General features: G+C 39.6%; 1 protein-coding gene across 2 annotated transcripts in view; it reads left to right on the top strand.

The window, feature by feature from the left end:
* Positions 1–21,067, top strand: part of FAM171A1 (family with sequence similarity 171 member A1) — an 85,026-nt gene that overhangs the window by 39,514 nt on the left and 24,445 nt on the right. Inside the window, exons 2-4 of one of the 2 annotated variants that reach the window (XM_083869449.1) lie at positions 8,278–8,505; positions 14,346–14,438; positions 19,434–19,592. In XM_083869449.1, coding sequence (XP_083725575.1) covers positions 8,278–8,505; positions 14,346–14,438; positions 19,434–19,592 — 480 coding nt within the window. Of the gene's footprint in view, positions 1–8,277; positions 8,533–14,345; positions 14,439–19,433; positions 19,593–21,067 lie in introns of those variants that run through there. The other variant, XM_083869450.1, reaches the window with a different exon arrangement.

Below are 21,067 nucleotides of genomic sequence, written 5' to 3' on the forward strand. Positions count from 1 at the left end.
TTGCTTTCACTACAGGCTTTGGAAATTAGAGATTAAGCCTGAGATTAAAGCTGCTTGAAAATGAGGAAAAAAGAAAAGTGCTTGTCTCCTCACTGCCCCATTGAACATACATTGGATCGTTTAAACATAGACTGCATCTGCTTTAAATTGCTTTAATCAGATTAGTATTTTTATTAATAAGACTTAGGATAAAGTTGTTCTGAGAAAATGTAACACGTGCCTTTGTGGCTAAGCAAATCCAAGCTTTCCGTTTCTGCCCTCTCCCAAACTAGACTGATGGTGCAGTAGGTATAAAGTGGCTTAAAACCCCGAGTGGCTGAGCTTGGTGTAGTGTTATCCTCAGAGCTGATGTCACAAAATCAGCTGCAGTCTTGAGTCAGTGGAGAACTAATGCTGAGCAACTGGAAAATATCAGTGCATTAACTTCTCATTCCATATTGATCCCCAAACAGAGTTTCAAAGAACTCTATTACAAAAAAAGAGAGGGATTTAAGTAGGGATTACTTTTTCATGTCTTGTAAAGAATACATTATGTGTGTGGCAAGCTAAAGCTTTGAAACTCAACTTCCATCTGCACTCCATGACAGTATTTTATTTAATTCCATGTCTAAGAGACAAGGTTTGGAAATGAAATTAGTTTGTGTCATCCACAGTTCCTGTAGAGATCAAAGGCAGACCTGTTAATGCAACTATTGCTATTCATGAGTTTCATAGCCATGTGAGTTTCAAGTTAATTATAAATGCTTGTTTAATCACTTAACAATAGGGTATCGGAGTCTCATCTGGGCATAATGCTTATAGCTCCCACTTTTTTTAATTAAAGCAAATGCCTACCTTTTTTCCCAAGAAATTAATTTTGGTGGTAATGCTCTAGGCTCTAGCAGGTCAGGGTATGCAAATCTTCTTTTACAAGTTGAACTGTTGCATGATGGATGTCTTTATTTTATTATCCCATAACTGCCCCTCCCTCCCTTTTGAATACAGGGGTTGTCTAGTAGCCTGGTTTTCATCATATATGGCATAAATTGCTCTAGTTCATACAGCGGAATTATTTTTGTGACATTTTACTAAAAACTATGTGCATTATCCCTAGGAGATAATGCATTGTGAGATAAACTTATGTATTTATCATTTTAGTTTATGAACACTTTGTTTAAAGGATTTTAAACCTGAAGAGGTAAGTAGGGCACCTGTCTGACCTTCATATCACAGGCAACTGTGCTTTATTTGAAGATCGATGATTAAGACTAATTATTTTAGTTAAGATAAACTATTTCAATCTCCTGGAAATTAAATTCTTGTGCACTAGGGGAGCCAGCTGCAGTGCCAGCAATGCCTGAGGCACTTGGAGCAGCAAGGAATGTTTGATGAGAAATACGGATGAATCAACTTGAGCTGCAGAGAAGGGTGAAAAAGCCTCAAGTGCTACCCGAGTGTAGGTTCCTTCACAATCCTGGATCCTGATTGTCCACAGAGATGAGATGAGCAGAATGCTCTGATCAGGCATCATGTAGGGGTTTCTCTGTGTCAGTCAAGTGAGTGGAATATGCAGTTCTCCTTGCACTCCACTATTTCTGATGAAGAGCAGGGGGGAGGAATAAAAGAAAAACTCAGAAATCAATCAGTTGTGCATTTGAGGACGAAAGTTCCTTCTTGACTTCTGAGGTATGGGGTTAATTATAGTCATCACACTACAAGTACTCAGTGTGTGGAGGACCCTACTGATAGTTGTCCCCTTGACCTCTGAAGTGTTTAGCAAATTCAGATAGCAGTGCTAAAAAAAAGCACCACAAACTACCACTTGGGCTGGCTTCATAAATGTTCTAGAATCAAACCTTAATTCTCTTAACTCTTAACATTAATTGTAAGCCTTAATTAAACCCCTAGAACTAAAATTAAAGCTATTAACCCAATTTTTTTTCTCATAGCCTGAGTCTACTACCTAGTAAGCTGTTCTCTTGTTGCCAAGAAATGACACCTGAATTTGCTTAGGTTCAGTGTACAGCTGTTGGCTGTCTCTGTCGGCAAGACTAAAAGTCCTCAGCTGACATGATTTTTTGCAGTTTCATTGTTAGCCACGGTGATTCAGCCTTCTCTTGCAAGAAGAGGTCATATTCTTCAGATGGCCAGTCCCATGGTTGCTTCCCTGTGCCCTGTGTTTTTATGTGCCTCCTCTCAGAGGCCCTCTGCTTTCTAAATCCCACCTGGGTCTGAGAACCAAGCTGTGTTGTGTAGTCCTTACTGGATTTCTGACTAGTGTAGTAAGGAACTTTTTTCTTCATGCCAAGGACTGCAGCAGCCTTGGTGTCATTTGGAAAATCACTGAGCAGGCACTGAGCAGACCTCCTGTGTCCCACCCTCTCCATGGCTGGGTTTCCTGGAAATCAGTGGTGGACACTCAGCTCAGCTGAAGCCCGAGTCACCTGTGGTAGAGGGGAAGGTTGTGTAGCACTATTGATTTTCCTGTAATGAGGGCTAGAGCCAGTTCTGAATACAGGATGTCATCATCTTCACTGTGAATCTTGTTCAAGCACATGTAGTTTGCTATTTGAGATGCTACTTGAGAACTTACTTTTGGCTGACAACATCAATGAAGATCAGTGACACTGTGCTTCTGGAGGAATGTTACATACATATTTCCTTTTCTTCATACAAACTAAGTCTGCTGCTATTTTGAAGTGTGATTCTCAGTAAAGCCTTCCTGATGCAGCACATTAGAAATACAATATATAAATGCTAGAGTTGGCATCTGTGGCTAAAGCACGGGGAACACTCCTTTTTCTAGGAAAATGTTTTCCATTAGATAAATGAAAATCCTATTGTTTGGCTGAGGATTGACCTCACACATGGGCAAAAGGTTAAGAGACAGAAAGGCTTATTCATTTGGCACGTAGGATTCAAAGCCAGGCATGTTGCCAGTAAGTTCAATCAGAGCAGAGGACACAGTTTTACATGAAGTTCATAATGGCGTTTTTTAAATGAGCAGGAAGTTTTCTTTTTCTAATCAAAACCTAGATAATTTAAATATCTCTTTCTTTGGTAATATCCTGACATTGTCCATGGTTAAGGGACCCCCAAAGGAAAAACTAAGTGATAGCAGCTGCCTTTGTCAGCCTGTTCCCTAAAGAGATCATCTGTCCAGCAGACGTCAGTGGGAGTCTGCCTGACAGAGGGATGTGTGCACAGAAACCAAATTGCAGGATTGGGATCTAAATAGGATTGTGATCTTTGATTTCCAGTCTGTGTTGTAACTGTTGCCTGTTTATGCCAGTATATGGGATCTGACAGTTTGCTTTTGCTCAAGTTTATCAGGATTTTATTTTCCGTGTTATATTACTGATTAAAAATCAAACAAACAAAAAAACCCGACAAACAGTGCCCCAAACTACCTGAACCCAGTGCTTTTCACTTTTCAAGAGTTTGCTTATAGAAGACAGCAGTGATGATAGCAGTTCTGAAGAAAACCATTCCCAAACTGAGAGTTCACAGCAATGTAAAGAGCAGCTGTGAGTACAAGAAGGGGTTACAAATGCAAAAATAGTTTTCTTAAAGTTAATTGTATTTCAGGCAAGGCAGTAGGGTTCATAGAGCAGATGGCACAGGAAGGATTGCTCAGAGAAAGTTTAAACTTAGTAAAATCTCAAAAATCAGATTAAGAAGACAGATGGGATTCTGGATTGGAATCTACCATTTAGGGATCTTTTTGTCTTTTATTCACTTTCCCAAATTATAACCTTGAAGATGCTGGTGGTTTTTTATATAGCTTACAATAAATTTAGTACTAGAAAACTGGGAGGGAGCTGCACTTAAGCAGCTGTTTTCACAGTAACTAGTAGTTCTGGTTGAAAAACATTTGAAAAACATTTTTTCATTTAAAAAACAAGGAGATTTATTGTTCAAAAGAAGACAAAGGACTATAAATATAAGATAGTAGATTTGCACTAGACTTGCTCGAGCATACCCATACATCAGCCTTGATCTCTTTGTGGAATTTACCCCTGCATTTGCTGGTTTTATTTGCTCTTTTCCCACTAACCTCCTTTTCCCACTTTGCTTTGGGATTCTTAAAGCAGAGTTGAAGGGTTGCACTGTTTAACACCTGCGAGTGGCCCATTTCTACCTCCACTTCTAGACAGGGAGACACAGGCTTTTTGCATTTTTGCCTGTGGCTTATCTTCTGGAAATGACAGTTATCCTAAGTGGTTCTTGCTTTGGACTTGAATCTTTTCTGTAGGATTATAATGGCAGGACACACACCAGTGGTGCAGGCAAGTGACTGGCTCTGTACCTGTGGCCACCAGTGCTACCAGCCAGCATGGAAGTACATGCCAGATGAGGTCTGAAAAAGACACATTCACACCACACCAGGCAGGAGCCAGGTACTCCAGACAGGGCTATGGCTCAGGCATAGCCTGTCTTGACTGTGGCTGGCTTGTCTGGGGAAGAGAGAGAGACCACAGCTGCCCTGGGTGAGTTCATCAGCCCAGGGTCTGTCACCTCAGCCATCTCTGCTTTGCTCTTAAATGAGGGAACATCAGCACTCTTCACCTTTATGTTCCATTCCTCCTTCCAGGACCTGACTAGTAGCACAGAACAAAGCTCCTCCAGAACTTAGCAAATACTCCAACTGTACATACAATAGTGTGAGAATGAAGCAGGCTTCCCTTCAGCAGTTCATCTTTTGCAGTGCTTTCAGTTCCCTGCCTTCATCTGCAGCTGTGCTTTTTCTGTGTCCATGTGCTTTTAATTCTTTGTAAGCTCCCTGCTGTGGTAGGCTGCAAAACTCAAGAATCATGTACCTGCTTTGTACCCACTCTTTGCTGAGAGGTCCAACTAAAAAGTTTGCCAGATATTTTAAATACTCTATTCCTTAGTTAAAAGTAGGTCTTCTAAACAGCTTCTAATTTATTTCATCTAGTATATGTAGTCTTTTGATCTAAGACCTCCCTATTAATTAGAGATCAGACTGATCTTCTGTTAGTTGTCCTTACTCTGCTGTCTTATTTCCCGTCTCCAGTTCCCCTGATCCTCAAGAAGAGCCTGAATATATTCTAGCAATTCTGAAACTTCCTTTCTCTTTTTGTAGGTTGCTCTCATCACGTCACTGTTTGAGAGTTTGTTTTCTTAAACAATTTCTTTCCAGTTTTAAGCTTTTAATTATTCAGTTGCTGTGGAAATTACAGTGATAATGCGGGTTAGTGTTCGAGACTTCACTACTGCATTAGATAAGAAAAAGGAGCTGTTGTGTGGGAGAAGGCCCTGAATTAAGCAAGCTGTGTACATTTCACATGTTTGTCAGGGAAGATAACACATGAAAAGGAATTAGGATTGCTCAGCCTGCTAGGGTTTTCTCTGTCTGCTGAGGAAAAAACATGTTAATATCAAAAAGGAGAAAACAAACCTAGTGTCTGATCTAGGGACTGTGGTTTGGAAGAGCAGTTCCAGTCTGCTGCCTTTCAGTCTTCTGTCTTGGGTGATTGCCTTTGTCATTTCTGCTTAGAAGAAGGATTTTGGAAGCCCCCGTCCTTCCTTATCAGAAAGAGAGAGGAATGCAGAAAGAGAGAAGTATGCAGACAGAAACCTTACATAGCTATGGAATGAGAGAGAAAGAAATTTCCCATTGGAGAGACCCATGGCTGGCTCTCTGATTTGGGAAGAGAAGGATGGATTTGTGTATACAGGAAAATTTTATACATTTTTTCTTGTGATCAATTTTAGTAGTAGTCTCTATCCTAGAATTTTCGATGTATATAAGGAATTGAATTGATATGATACTTCTTTAGTATTTAATATTCCAAAGCTCCTTGGTTCCTTCTTATCTGTGGTTGTTTTTAGAAAAGGCTTAAATTTCCATGTTACTGAAATTGCTAACAGCAATGTTCAGCTCATTGTGTTCTCTTGCTTTTTCTTTAATGCATCACTCATTATTCTTAATCATATCTATTCTTGCATTCTTTGCTAGGAAATTCAAAGTGGGAAATGCTAAGAGCACAGCTATCTGGCTTTGGATCTAAGCATATCCCTCCACTTTGAAAATTGAAACTGATACTGTTTGTTGTCCTCATGTTTGTAAATACATGAATATGTATATTTTTTCCTTTGTTGATTTATGTGGCTGCCTTTCACATACACAAGATTTCACAAGTTGCTTGGTGGTCAAAGCAAGGTTTCTAAGGAGGCACTCTGTACTGGGCACCAGAGTATGTGGACACTTTTCAATGTACATTGCTTCCTTTGACTACTAAATGCAAAACTGGGAAGAAGTCCAGAACCTTTAATAGCTAGAATATATTTCATGCTGATCCCATCTAAACTGGTATCCTTCATTGCCAAGTTCTAAAGCAATAGCTGTGATGATGATGAATTTCTCTAATAGGGGTTTTGTTCAGGCCAGCATGATATTGGTATTTTCAGTACTGTAGGATTCAGAAAGGTCTCTGCTTATGAAAGAGCCCAAGATATTGATCTTTCTGGCTGAAATGCCCTTAGGACAGACGTGCTGTTACTTTTGTATTAGGTCCTCATGTCCCTTTAAACTTTGAGGTTGTTACAGTGTATTTCTCTGCTTACTTAGTTGTGTCCTTCAGGACTGAAACTCACCACAAAGATTTTGTTAAATTCTGTGTTTTCTTCTTGGTGTCGTGTCTTGCTGGCTTGGGTTCTACAATAAAATGAGTTCTCATAAGGCATTAGTAATAGAACAGAACTGTACCACCAGTACTGTTCTGTAGAAATCAGTGTAATGTTTTTGAGTATATCTGCACAGGAGGTCATGCTCCCTTTTCTGGGTATCACATGCAGAAATGTTTGCACATGGAATGGGATGATCTTGCTTGTGAGAGGCTGAAGTCTCCTGACACAAAAAGGGAAATGCAAATGCAAAATGCCATCTACTACTTTAGGGAATGGAGTAAGCTGAGGTAGGGAACTTCATGCAAGAACAACAGAGTTCCCAGACATTAGGATAGGAATGAGATAAAGGGGAGAGTTGGAGAGAAAAGAGGGAGAAATGTGTTCATTTAAGAGGAATAGGCAACTGGAAGTGAAAAGAACCCAAGGAGTGTCATGGTGAAAGCAGTAGATCATTGCTGAGTCTTTTCAACACAGCATTGCATTTAAGTCATGGTTATTGCAGAAAGGCAACAGCTGCTGCTTTAGAGCATGAGGCACTTGAACTATTGTAGGCACAGAAAAATAATCATAAATACAGAAGAATGCCTTCCAGAGGGACTATCTTGCATAAGCCACTCCATTTTATGTAACAAAAGCCTGGTGACACAATGCATGGTTTAGTCATAGGAGTGCCCAGAGTGGACAAATATTGTACATCTGGAAACATTTAAACTAGTAATTAGTTTCTGGAAAAATGGCAAATTACTCAAGAAAAATGAAGTCCATTGTGTTGGCTTTGGATTGCATATCTGCAGCATGCATGATTCTCCTGATTGCCTTAACCATCACTTCTTTGCTTCTCACCAGTAGTGTGTGGGGACAGGTGATACAGTAGTGTCAGGGCTGCTGCTGTCACTGCTAGCACACTGCATCCCACCTGATTGTCCTGTGCTTTGAGGACATGGACATGATCCTGTGGGAATTCTCCACCTTGGGAAGTCCTGTGCCAGCTGGGGCAATGTCTCCCACCAGAGGTGAAAATATCCAACTCCAGCACAGCCTACTCTATTGTCCACTTTCTTCCTGGACTTCTGTCACAGGAGATTTCCTCCATTGCATTGCTCTACAAAGAGAATTGCATTGGGAAGGAGTGAGGAGCATACCCCAGTTGTAGCCTTTCCCTTTCCCCACTGCTGCTGGGGAAGGCTGGCTGGAGCAGAGGCTCAGCAAGGCGGGGACCTTACAGAGAGTTTCCATGCCCTGCTGTCCATGACTAACACAGGATGTTTGATAGCACATGTTTAGAATTTTCATAGTACAACAATAGTCTGTGATTGACACTTTGTCCCTCAAAGGGAGTGTTACCTGCCCTTGAGATGTGCTGCCCAGCTGCGTGTGGGTCACAGGTGGAAGATAGATACCTCCACAGCTGAAGTTAGCTGTCGGGCAATAATTCAGGACCTGGTCTGGCTTTAGCAGACTCTGCAGTGTCTCTGAAGGGGACTGCCTGAGATGGAGAACTTCAGGCCGGTATAAAAAGTCGTACGTGGCACCAAAATGTCAGAGCTGGTGTCTTTTCAGTCATTGGTGTGTCAGCATGTTCTAACTGCTGCCTCCCGCAGAAGCTTTTCAGACAATAATCACTGTGGTTGTTTGTCATTACAGAAGTAACGCTGAAGGTCCATGTAAGCGATGCCAGCACCCATCAGCCAGTAACTGAAGCCTTCATTGAGATTTTTACCAACCAGATCTCCATTGCATCTGGAACCTCAGGAGCAGATGGCACTGCCTTCCTCAAGTTTCAGTATAAGTTGGGCAATCAACTGATAGTGACTGCTAGTAAACATGCATATGTGCCAAATTCTGCACCATGGAAACCTGTAAGATTGCCTGGTAAGAGATCTTTATTTTTGTTCTGAGGTAAGATATTGCATCTAAAGGAAGCTACTCAGTTTTGTATAATGTGTTTCAATGCTTGAGATCCTGGGTGGGAGGAGAAACATCTGCACATTTCAATGATAGTAACATTTATTCCTCAGTTAAACTGCAGCATCAAGGCTGAGCAGAGATTCACTCTCCTTCTGGAGGTCCTCAGTACAGTGCTACATCAGTTTTCAAACAACTGTTGGTGCTCCTACAGCTCCATAGAAAATAGAAACCTGTTCCAGATCTTTTTCTTTATGGGAACTCTGTTTCCAATAACCTTGTTTCAGCAGCTGTGATGCACTCTTGCTTCTCTTCCAAGGTGTAGCAACAACTGTTGTACCATAGGCTGCAGTGTACAAAAAAGTCCTGGTCTGTTAGTTCTTAGCCATGTCAATAGAACAGTTTTAATCTGCAGTTATGTTATCCAGATGTAAGGATTTTTACTAACTTAATTAGCATGGTTTTGCTTCTTCCACAGGCAAACAAATATAACAATAATACTTGCATGCTAGTTTTTATCAGAATGCCTCAGAATCTTATATTAGTTATTCAAGAGGAAAAATTGAGTCATGAAGCCTATTTCTGTAGTGCTAAAAAGAACAGATTGAGGGTGGCTTTCAAACTTGAGATGTAACAGCTATATGAAGATCACATCCCAAGTTTCATCTGCCTTTCTTGTAATCCTCAGCTACAATTAGGGTCCATGTAATTTGGGAATGGTCCCGGGCTTGTATTATACCCAAATCACACCTAAATAACACACACCTCAGGTTTGATAATTAGCCTGCGTCAAAGCCATGTGAGGTTTTAAGTATGCTAATATTTAAATAGTGTATATGTTCCCAGGGCGGTGTTGAATTCCGTGCCTCGGCTCCATTTTATTTATTAATATCAACATAGCCAGAAGGACTGCGTGACTTGCTGCAAGGTCAAGTAGCAAATGTATTTTCAGAAGGGAAAGGAACATGAATCTCTTCAAACCCAGAATTATGCTTTAGGCATTTCAACATGCTGTTTACTTATCTGCTTTCACTTGCTTCAGATAAGAGTGACTTCTTCCACATTTTCTGCACTGTATTCAGCCATGGTTTTTCAGCTACTTAATGGAGCTACAGCAAAGACTCTAAGTCAATCTTTTTGGGCTGTAGTGAAAGAATAAGAAGCAACTGAAAAGAGTTGCAGCCAGGAGAGTTTCAAATAAGTAAAAGGCAACAATTCGTTACAGCAGCAGAAAAATTGGAATAGGTCGTGCAGAAAGGTTGTGAAATCTCCACCTTTAAAGACATTCAGAACTCAACTGGAAAACTCCTGCTTGATGGAAGAGGTGACGTCCAGAGGTCCCTTCCAGCCGTAATTGTTCTGTGACTCTGTTTAGAAATTTCCTTTGGGTTTTCTTCTCTTTAAATAAGATGAAGCGCAGCTTTCTCAGCATACTTCATGTGCTTTTAAATGATTAAACTATGCAATAACCTTCACTTGGGTCTCACATCCTTCTGACTCATACCCTAGATCCCTTGAATGAGATGTACTCTTCCATAGCCTGAAGTTTGTTTGGTTCATTTTTTGCTTGTTTTTTTTCTTAAATACTGATTTTGAGGAAAGAGAATGAAACAGGGCGGGTTTGTTTTAGCAAATCATTGAAGTTTAAAGAGCAGTAATTGTATAGGTTCCACAAAATCTTTCTTTCCATGGCTGAAATGTGAACCTAGCTCAGAAAGTAGATTCATTTCACCTCTGATCCTCCCCCACTGATACTGGTAGATAGTTTCCCATTGATTTAATTGGAAGTAGAATCCTTTATTTTGCTTCCTGTACCTTGAACTTGTTCCTTTCTTTGATTAAAGAAACATCAAGTTACAACTTGATATACCCTATGTAGATTTAATAGGATTGTTCTTTGAATTAGTCCTGAAAAGGTACAGGACATAAAAGTTAAGATACTTAAGCTTTTATATTTTGTATTGACTAAGATGCCTGTAGTCTTTAAAAAAAATTACAAGAGCTGTTTGTATTTAAATGCCCTGTATTTAAATGCCTATCATGCTTTTAACTAGCACAGTACAGAACTTTGAAAAAATGTGCAAGTTGTTTTGTTGTTATTTTTAAACTGGTTTGAATGATGGGGAACAGGCAGCTTATCTCAGTCTTCATTCTGCAGTGTGCAGTCTGGGACACCCACACAGCTGGATCCTCATTTCCCAAAAATGCTTATTAGCAGTCCTAGGAGCTGTCCCCCACAGAGCAGATCCCCCACTCTGAGAAGCATTCTGCCCAGGGCAGTATTTAAGCTGATGTGCCATCCTGTATGCTGTGGTGAATGAACTGTGGCCATATTTACCTCAAATAGGAAAATGATAACCATGAGCAGGGAGTAGGTTTGAAAGCTGAAGGGTGGTAATGTTTAAAGTGCTGTAGCAGAACTTTGCCAAAGAATCAGGATTCCTCCATCACAGACAATATGCATTAGTAATAGTGTTACGCTGAAAAGATGTGCAGCCACTGAACTTGTGGTATTGTTGTAGTAGCTTTAAGGAGTAAACATCAAGGGTTTTCTGTTCTTAAAATTTGGCAGAAATTAACTTTTCCTATATTAACGAAAATAATACTAACTCTTTAACTGCTTAAGCAGGAGGATTATTTATTTATATAGTGATAAATGGTAGGAGGAAAAGATTTAAGATCTCTTCTTCCATTAAAATATTTATCAGCAGAGCCATGACTCCACTTATTAACAGTTCATTAATTTAACATCACTTGAGTTGTTGAAGTGTTCATGATGGAATATGTGTTCATCTGTCTGCTCTTAACTACGTTTAGATTTTTCTTTGTAAAAAATTTGGAAGGAAACCTTTGTGACTGGTGATCCTTATTTAAAAGGACACTTCTTTTGGAGCAGTATATGCCATGAAGAGAGGGAATTGCTGAGATGGCACTGTTCAGACTTCGTTGGTAGAGGCAGTGTCATGGTTTAACTCCAGTTAGCAACTAAGTACCACCCATCTGCTTCCTCCCCTCCAGCCTCCATGGGGTGGGGAGGAGAATCATAAAAAGGTAAAAACTGTGGGTTGAGATAAGAACAGTTCGATAATTGAAATAAAGTAAAATTTTAGAAGAAGACAAAGAAGAAGGCTTAACAAAATGAGAGTGGGGAGTAAAACCCAGTTAAAGCAAGTGATGCACAATACAATTGCCCAGCCCATCCCTGAGCAGTAGTTGACCCCTGCCAGACGACTCTCCCCAGTTTATATACTGGTCCTAACATTCTATGGTATGAAATTTCCCTTTGGCTAGTCCAGGTCAGCTGTCCTGGCTGTGCTTCCTCCCAGCTTCTTCTGCAGCTTCTCACTGAGAAAGCATGGAAACCTGCAAAGTCCTTGACTTAGAGTAAGCACTACTCAGAAACACCCACACCATCAGTATGTTACTGACATTATTGTCATCCCAAATCCAAAACACAGCACTGTACCAGCAACAGGGAACAAAATAGCTCCATCCTGGCTGAAACCAGGACAGTCAAAGCAAACCATGGTATTCACTGTGGTGAAACACAGTTTTAGGAGCAGAGGATGATGTTTATGGTATTTCTGGGAGAGGAGACCTGATCCAGAATTGTTTACCTGTAAAATAAGGTTAGAAACTGGGAAAGCAGAGTATAGTATTTCAGGACTTGTCCTTGGTATAACCATTCAGGGAAATGTGTGTCCAGCTCTGGATCCATGCTTCAAGAAGAGTGTTTAAAACTGGGGACTTTTATCAGGGGTGATCAAAAAATTGGAAAATACAGTTTACAGGGAAAGACTTGGAAGTGCTTAATTTTTTTTTGTTCACTAGCAAGAAAGTTCATGAGGTAATTTGATCATAGTCCATCAATACCCTCATAGAGAACAGGAAACGAGTAAGAGAGAATTCTTCTGTCAAGCAGGCCTGTATAAAAAGAAGATCAAATGGCTGGAAATCGAACCTCTATAAATTTTGATGGGTAAAGAGGCACATAGTTTAACTGCCCTCATAATTATTTATTAGAAACTGATGTTGTGGTATGTTCTTCACCACTGGACCTGTAAAAATAGAATCACCTGTAAAAATAGAATTGGAGTTTTTACACAAAATGTTTTCAGGTTTTGGTACAGCTATTGAATCTGCAACAATAATTAATTCAGGGAAGGCTGCGGTTATACAGGAATAAAGCTGGATCATCACCATCATCCTTCTGGCCTTAAAAACTGTGCCTTTCTGTCTTTGTCATGCTGAGAAGAGATTGTGCAGAAAAACCCAAGGGAAGCTTAGAGGTTATGTATTCGTTATAGTCTGGCAGATATGGAAGAAGATGTTGGCATGGTTGATTGTATTGAGCTCCCCAGGGTGTCCAAATTATATTAGCTTTCTTCATACAAATTAAGTTATTGGAGTAAAGGCAAATTTTGTAATTGTGTGGCCTTAGTGCTACTTGCACTAGGCTTTCTTATGTTGCCTAATGTGTAGATCTGTTTCACATGGTGGGCATTGGAAAGAAAATACCTAGCTGTACTTGCAATAACATGATATTTAATTTTTTAAAATTTTAATGTTTATATCATTAAGACCATCTTTTAGACGGTGTTTTTTTTCAGTGTGTTTCTCATAGTTTTTTCTCCTTTCTCCCGTACTTCTCCCAAACACTAAAATTTCCACCTTTAAAGGACACTATATTTCTTTAAGCAGAAATAGTTTAGTCTCCCTATTGGGACTAACATCTATATGGTCTCTTGGATTAAGTAATGTATATTAATTTAGAGGAAATTCATAAAATTCCAGAAAATCAGAAGAGTTTGTGTTGATCTTCTGTTGATTGTTTCTGGGCATGCTTTCCTCAGCTTGTGTTTACTTCAGACTAGGATGAGTGCTCTCCAGGTGTGGGATGCTGCCCAGTTACCAAAAATAACTAGTCTGCGTTAGTCTTCTCTTCTCCTCCTATCTTTGAAAGCCACATGTAGACTACAGGCAGTCATGCTCCTTACTCTTTTCATAGATGCAGGAGGCAGGTGACTCTATGGCTAATTCCTTCCATATTTTGGGTCTTCTGGGTCTGAAGAACTTGACATGAAATTATATCCTGTTTTTCACTCTGCAAAGATGTGTGTGCATACTGACACAGCCCCCTGCAAGGAGTGTCAGTATCCAGTGGGAAGGGAGGTCCTTGCAGGTAGACTTCGTGCAGCAAATACCATTTATCTGTCTCCTTTCACACCATTGCTAGGATGACAGTAGTTCTGCTATAAATAGCACTTCCCTGGTGTAGGTAGTGACTCAGTAAGTACATGCTGCATTTTAAAGCAAATTATTCAGACTTATTCATCATACTTTGCCTTTCTGTATAACTTATGTAAGCATCTCAAAGTACTTAAAACTTAAATTTTGTTAAAGTCTTCCTTAAGTAAAAAGTATAGCTGTTGCACAGAAAAATAACTCAGCCAGACTGATTAGCATTTCAGTTCTCTTTATGTATTTCTTGTCTTTCTGTGGAGTTGGGAATTGCTTCATGTAAAGCGTGAAACCCTGCTTTACACTGCACTCTTCAGTGCTTCGAGCTACCATGCATGACGTGCAGGAGTCGAAGCGTAGAACGTTTTGTTTAGTTCAGTAGTTACTCTGGCAATTTAACTGTTTGGTTCACAAAATGCATGTGGTTTCTGTCATGTATACAATATGATTTTAATCATTTGGGTGGCCTGCTTTTGCAAAAATGTGAAGAAAGTAAGCACTGTTGTTGTTGGATTATGTTTATAAGAATTTAAATATGTCCCACTTAAACCACTTCTCTCCCACAGTGTTCTCTTCACTGAGCCTCGGCCTTCTTCCTGAACGCTCTGCTACTCTGATGGTCTATGATGATGTAGTCCAGATAGTCTCAGGATTTCAAGGTATGCTGGCTTTGTGAGGTTGGAATTGAAATTTGAGGGACAGTAAAGAAAAAGCCTGACAGCCCAGTGCTTTCTGAACTGTGTCCTGTAAGTGAGACTGGTATTCTGTGGGGGGTTCTGAGTTCCCTGAAGAATGCTTCTCTGTGGGATTGTTTTACCAAATTAATAGCTGAATTCATCCCTAACTGCTGTGACTGGGGAATTCAAGTTACACAGTAATAAATGAGTTTGGACTTGAATGTGCCATTTGAGAGCTAGAGATTAAATTTCTTACGCTATCTGTTAGATGTTTTTTCATCTAGCCTCATTTAACCATCCTTGAAGTAGACATTTCCTGGGATTCTTAATGGCTAAGATTTTTCTCTGGTTTTATTTTGTTTCTCACTTCTGAGTGTGAAAGACTTAGATGTTTAGGGCATGGAAAAACTGAAAATTTCTTGTATCTGCATTGTTGTATACCCAGTATAAACTTGCTTTTCCTGTGAACCCCTTGACAGACTGCCTGCAACCTACGTCCTACACATTGAAACCCACTGTATTATGAAAATAAAGTTTGAATAACCTTTTCGTAAGGCCAAGCACAGTTGTTAAAGTAACTGTAGTATCAGTCAGAGGAACAGTGTTTTCTGAACTGCACAGTGAAGAATAAAATGTTCATCTGACTTAAGGGTGTGACGTAAATTAGTCCAATTGATGTGCTGGCTGGGCTAAGTCTCTTAATAAAAGAACAGGAGTTTTTAAAGATACTTTGAACCAGAACAAGGGCATATCCTTCCTGTGGGCACTCTTACTGTGCATAAATGGTGTCTTATTCACAATAAGTCTTATGCTTGCCATCATTTTAAACTCTCCTGGATAGTTAATAAGCAAGGGAATGGTGCCCTCAATAGTATTCCAAGATAACCTTGTTCTATCTGAGAGAATATAATACAATTATGCCTTCCTGACATAAGCCATCCAGACACAATAGGCTTTTCATTAATGATAGCACTATTTACGACTGGAGCTGAAAATGCATTAAACAAATTAGGTAGCTGATGGAATGCTCAGAAGGAGCTGGAGAAAGAGCTGCTGTACATATATTCTGCAATTTGAGAGCTGGACATTGTCTAATGGGGTAAATTAGATGGACCCTGAACTGTGTTAAAACACAAGGAATTCCGTTCGGCAAGACATGAAACATTGTTTACCAACAGTACTCCACTATCATGCTGTATTAAATACTCTTAGTCTTAGGCAAATGTGCTGATATTATGCAATTAACTGAAAAAGAACAATATTTTCATGTTCACAGCTTCCTTCAAAAAAAAGGGGGGGTGCTAAAGGACTAGAGAGACATTTAACAGCTGGGTGAGACTCATAAATATTTTCAACATAATCTTCTTTCCTTCAGTGAATTGATCCAGTGTGTTAACAATATATGTAAATTAGAATAAAGTAACTGCTTCTACTGGGATAGCAGAAAAATATGGTAAAGGAAGAAAGTGTACCTGGAGTATGCTGAGGATTGAGATTTGAACTTGCAGTCTTGCCCAGTAGAATCTATTTTATGGGTCCAGTCCACATTTCTTTTCTTGGGACTTCTCTTGTGATGAAGCCTAAAAGAAAGACAGCCTAGACATTGTTCCAGTATTTGAATGGAGCCTCTCTAGTCTCGATCCAAAATCCTTGTGACCTAGTTTTTCTCTGTTATTTCTCTAATTTACTTCCCAGTAACCTCACGCTGTTTCAAAAGAGCTGATCAGGAGTTACCTTAGTGAAAAAATGAGAGCAAACCAGAACTCATTATACCAGGAACAGGCTGGGAACACTGGTGTTTGAAGCACCAGTCAAAGGGAAAGAAAGACCTGTCTTGGTACACTAAGTTACCAATTGCATTTGAATAATTAATCAAGCAAGCGATGTATTATGCAGCTGAGAAGTTTGTCTGAGTTGATGCAGGCAGCTTCATTTTCATGATGACATTACAATCCACTGCTGTGCTCTGTCAGTAATTGTGAGGGATGGGGCTTGCCAACCACTGGGTCATTTAAGTTATTTAATACCAGCACAGTGACAGGCTGAAATGCAGCATTCAGTGAATGGAAGCTGTATGGGGACTCTCTATCTGTCTCTGACCTATGAGCAATCAGAGCATGAATTGGTGAGACTTCAGATGTTACTTCACATAGATTAAACCTCAAATGCTGGTGTGGTGTCACATGTCACACATCTAGCGTGACAAGAGGTGCCTTACAGGGACTCCTTGAGGTTACATCCTCAAGAGTGAACTGCCAAACTGGAGCTGACAGCATTTAAATCTGGTTGATGTGTTGGCAAGAGGCTGTTTAAAGAAGGTAAGATTGGTGCTCAGCAGTATTTGCTTCATGGCATACACCATGTGGAAAGAGCTCACATGCGCATTTTACACTTAAATATGCTTGGGTTTTATAAGTAAAAACTGGATTTTATAAGTAAAAACTAGGTATCTTCAGTAATAGAAGTGATACTAATAACCTACTCCCAATAATAACTGATGACTTGTTGAAAAATACCTCGAAGAGTCTGGTCAGCACAAGTTTCTACCACTTCCAATTCCCTTAATAAATCTATCCCCAGACATATGCCCCAAAATCTACTATGGCTTCTGGTAAAGGAGAGCATTGGATTATCTTCCAGCATGGTGGTGACAGGTGAAAGCCTTGGTAGCTGCTTCCCTCGCAAGCCTTTCTCTGGAAGCTCCCAGTCTTCTGCCCCTTTGGAGTCTCTTGCCAGGTGTGGGAGACCCAACTGAGGGGAGAGTCAGGGTGAGTGGCAGGTTTTGGGTGAACATCAATATAGAGGAATTTGTTTTTCTAGGGTGTGAATTAACTACTCTGCACTGATTTATTAAATGTCTGTGTATGCACTGTCACAGAAGAGGCTGTTTCTTCACCCTCAAATCTTGTATCTGAGTTCATTGTTGTACAGGTTTCCTGCCAAGTTTGGGGCTCAGCCAAGGTTTTGTACTGCTTGTAGGTTTGAAGGAACTGAGATTGGCTTTCTGAGTCCTCCTTACCTAGTTAAAATTTGGCAGCTCATGGCTCTGTCAGTGCTAAAATCCACCATTTTTTTAATAGAAAACCCATGACCTGTATTACAGACTCAAAAACAGTTACTTGTTTTATAATTTTTGCTTAGTTTGTATTTTTGGAAATAAAATACCAGTTCTTGGCAAATTAAATAATGCATCTTAACCAGAGATTTAGGCAGCAGAAAATCCTATAATTTTGCATTGAACTATTGGTGATAATCCTAATGCCAGTTTCTTTGTTGTGGGGTTTTTCCCCTGTGTTGTTACTGTGGGTATGTATACCCATGGGCTGTAGGAGCCCACTCAGCAGTGCAGCCAGAGGGTTCCAGAGTGCCTGAGCACATCAGTCCCTGAGGTACAGCAAACTGCTGCAGTATTACAGAGCACACAGGAGATAAATCCTGCCTGAGTTTGTTGCAGTCGATTTACTTAATCTTTATATAGTTTTCCATTTATGTCTAGAAATCAGATAAGGGAGATTTCTTCCCATTTCACACAGGTGTTGTTTAATTACTATATTAAACACTTAAAGATATTCCCAGTCTTGAGAGCCTGCTGTAGACACTTAAATGTTTCAGAAATTAAGAAATAAAAGCAATTTTACAGCTTTTTTTTGTGCAGGATTACCAAAGAAATGACAGCTAAACAATGATCAGCTCTTTGGAGGTGCTTACTCCTGTACACAGACATTTTTCTTGACCAGTACAACATTTTGTTCTGTTGAGTTTTGTTTTCTAACAGCTAGAGCTCCTGCTGAAAAATTATGCAAGAAAAGATTCCAGTCTCTAGGTTAATGACACTGGCAGTTACAAGGCTTAGGAGCAAGTCAAGCTCATTATTCTTTCTCACAGTGAAGCTGCATATAACCTAAAAGTGCTGCCAGAGACTAATGGGGGAAAAGATGCAAAATTGTTTTGAGTTGACATCTTTGAATCACATAGTCCAATGTGAATTAAGAAGAAAACTGCTTGCCTCTTGATTTTGTGCTGTGTGGGAAGTGTTCTGTGTGTATTCAAAATGAGCTCTGGAGAATACAATAGCTTTTGATTTAAAAATTAATTTGCATGTTGTGCACACAAACTTTCAGATGGAGTCTTGCTGTGTGTTGCTAAACAGTATTAATGGTGAGTATCCTTTGAAAAAGACTATTGACTTCATAAGCTGGGATTTAAATGAGACATGAAATGCCATAGTACATGAAACAGTCTTAAATCATGTTGCAGCAAAGACCCTTCAATTAACACCTAGTGAGCTTGAAAGAAATGCTAACACTGTACAAGACAGAGGGAAAGATAGAAATCTTACATGCCAAGTAATCTCATTCTATTTAGATATGTTTTTGCATGGGAAAATATGGAAGATCTTTTCACCCAAGGTTTGTCAAGCAAATATTTTTGTCCAGTGATTTCAGTAGTGACCAGACACAGTTCTAGAGTTAGTTTTCATGGCCAAAGCTTTGCAAAATCTAAATACAGAAGTTACATAACTTAATTGAGACTACAGGTAGAACTGTCTCTTTGAAAATAATTTTGAAAAGTATAAACTACATTTATCTTGCTCCTTCATGGAAAACAAAATTTGAACAAATACGGATTCTTTCCTAAGCTTTTGCATACCCTACCTCTGAACTTAGTTTTTGTTTCAGTTACACTAATTTAAAGAGGCATGTAATGGCAGTGAAGGAGAAACAACATAGCCAGAAAAGCTTCTGAAAGTAGGTGCCTCCACAATTTTGCTCTGGAATACTTGTGGAAAATAATGGCAACTGAAAAATAAATGTAAAAATACTGATTTTCCGTCTTTCATAATAGCCTTCTAATGTCTCTGTCCTTCTCAAGTTACTGCAATTTATAATGAAAAAAAAATGTAAAATTGCTTCCATGAATATGAACACCTTAATCTTCTGCCCATGTTGGATATAAAGTCACTTTTCATATTTTTAGGTGCACGGACTCAGCCACAAGTTCACTTTCAGAGAAGATCTGTGAAATTGCCAGAGAACACTAGCTACAGTGATTTGACAGCATATCTGACTGCAGCCAGTTCACCCTGGGAAGTGGACAGTTTCCCTTATTTGCAGGGATTAGATGGAAATGGAACAGGTAACCCACTACTTTGGTTTTGCTCTGATTTCATATTGATCCAGGGCTTGACTTTTGATCCTATAATTTTTTCCATTCCCCATTCCAGCAAAGATTCTTTCAGATTTGAGTGACTTGATATTTTCAACTGCCCTACCAATATGCTGTTCCAGTGAGCAAGAGGGCAAGGTCTGCTATCCCTTACATGGGGCTACTGAATAACAAAGATGAAAACTCCTTGGCCTTGGGAGATCAGACAAGTTGGCCGCACTTTTATTTCAGAGCTGAGTCTCCAAATACGCTGCATGTGCACATAAAAGATGGAAGTCAGTGTGAAGGAACAAGAGAGAATTTAACTTGAGGATGCCATAAAATTCTTCAACTTCTTTTCTAAAAATAAATAAAATGCTTACATATAAAGGATTTAATACTGTGTTGTTTCAGTGGCTTCATTGATACTTTTGAATGTAGCCAAAATGTGCAAATTCGTCTAGCACCAAAGAGAAAACAATGAATATTCATTGTAGAAAAACAACCACTGTTAAATTCAAAGTTGTAATACATTTTTATGACTGCAACTGCCTGCTGGTCTTTTTCCACTTTTCATTCGGTCTTGAGTGAAATAATTGGTGTTTAATAGGTAAGAGAAGAATAGCAGAAGCCTTCAATTCTTAAAAGGCTGGTGTGAAAATGAGAATAATTTGTTTTCTGTGCCTGTAATAGGTTAGAAAAGATATCAGTGGCCATGCAGTGTAGGAAGAGAGATTGAGGGTAGTGATTAAGAAGACCTTGCTATGGTGAAGATAGTTTAAGCTGTAGAATTACTTGTTTGATGGTGTTGGACAGAGTTAGACAGTCACCTGTGAGGATGGCAGAGGCATAGCTGAGCTTGCTTTGAAGCAGCCTGAATATCCCCTTGAGGTCTCTCCCTGCTGTTTCTCAGGATTCATTTACTTGTGATGTGTTGATCTAAGTGACTTTGAATGCTAGGTCATGTGTGTAAATGGTGGCTTGCTAGCGTCCCCCTTCTTCCCTTTGTACAAATCTGCACATTTCCTTTTCTATTACAACACGAAGTGTGTCTGCAACCTTACTCCGATCCTTCTGTCTGCTCCAGTGAGTACATCTCATCCTATCTCATTCTATCTCCCTATAATTTTCCTATTCTCATCTTCAACCTTCCATTTTCTCTGGCTTTTCATACTCAGACATGATCAAAACTTCTTTATCTTTTTTAAAATGAAGGAATGTATTTGATCTTCCCCATTCGTCTACTTCCTCATCTCCTTTCTTTTTATCTGTAAACCAACTGAACAAACTGCTGGCAATATGTGTGGGATTGCTCTTTCTCAAATCTTTCCTAAGAACTCGGCAACCCAGCTTCCATTCTTGCATTTATTTAGTGATCACAGGTCTTGCCAAGGCTCAGATAATCCCATTTCATGGGAACAACCAGGGTGTTGTCTTTCTCCTGTTTTACCTCCTAGCCCCCTTTA

The sequence above is a fragment of the Zosterops lateralis genome (assembly GCF_965231275.1).
Source record: "Zosterops lateralis genome assembly, chromosome: 1".
NCBI lineage: Eukaryota > Metazoa > Chordata > Aves > Passeriformes > Zosteropidae > Zosterops > Zosterops lateralis.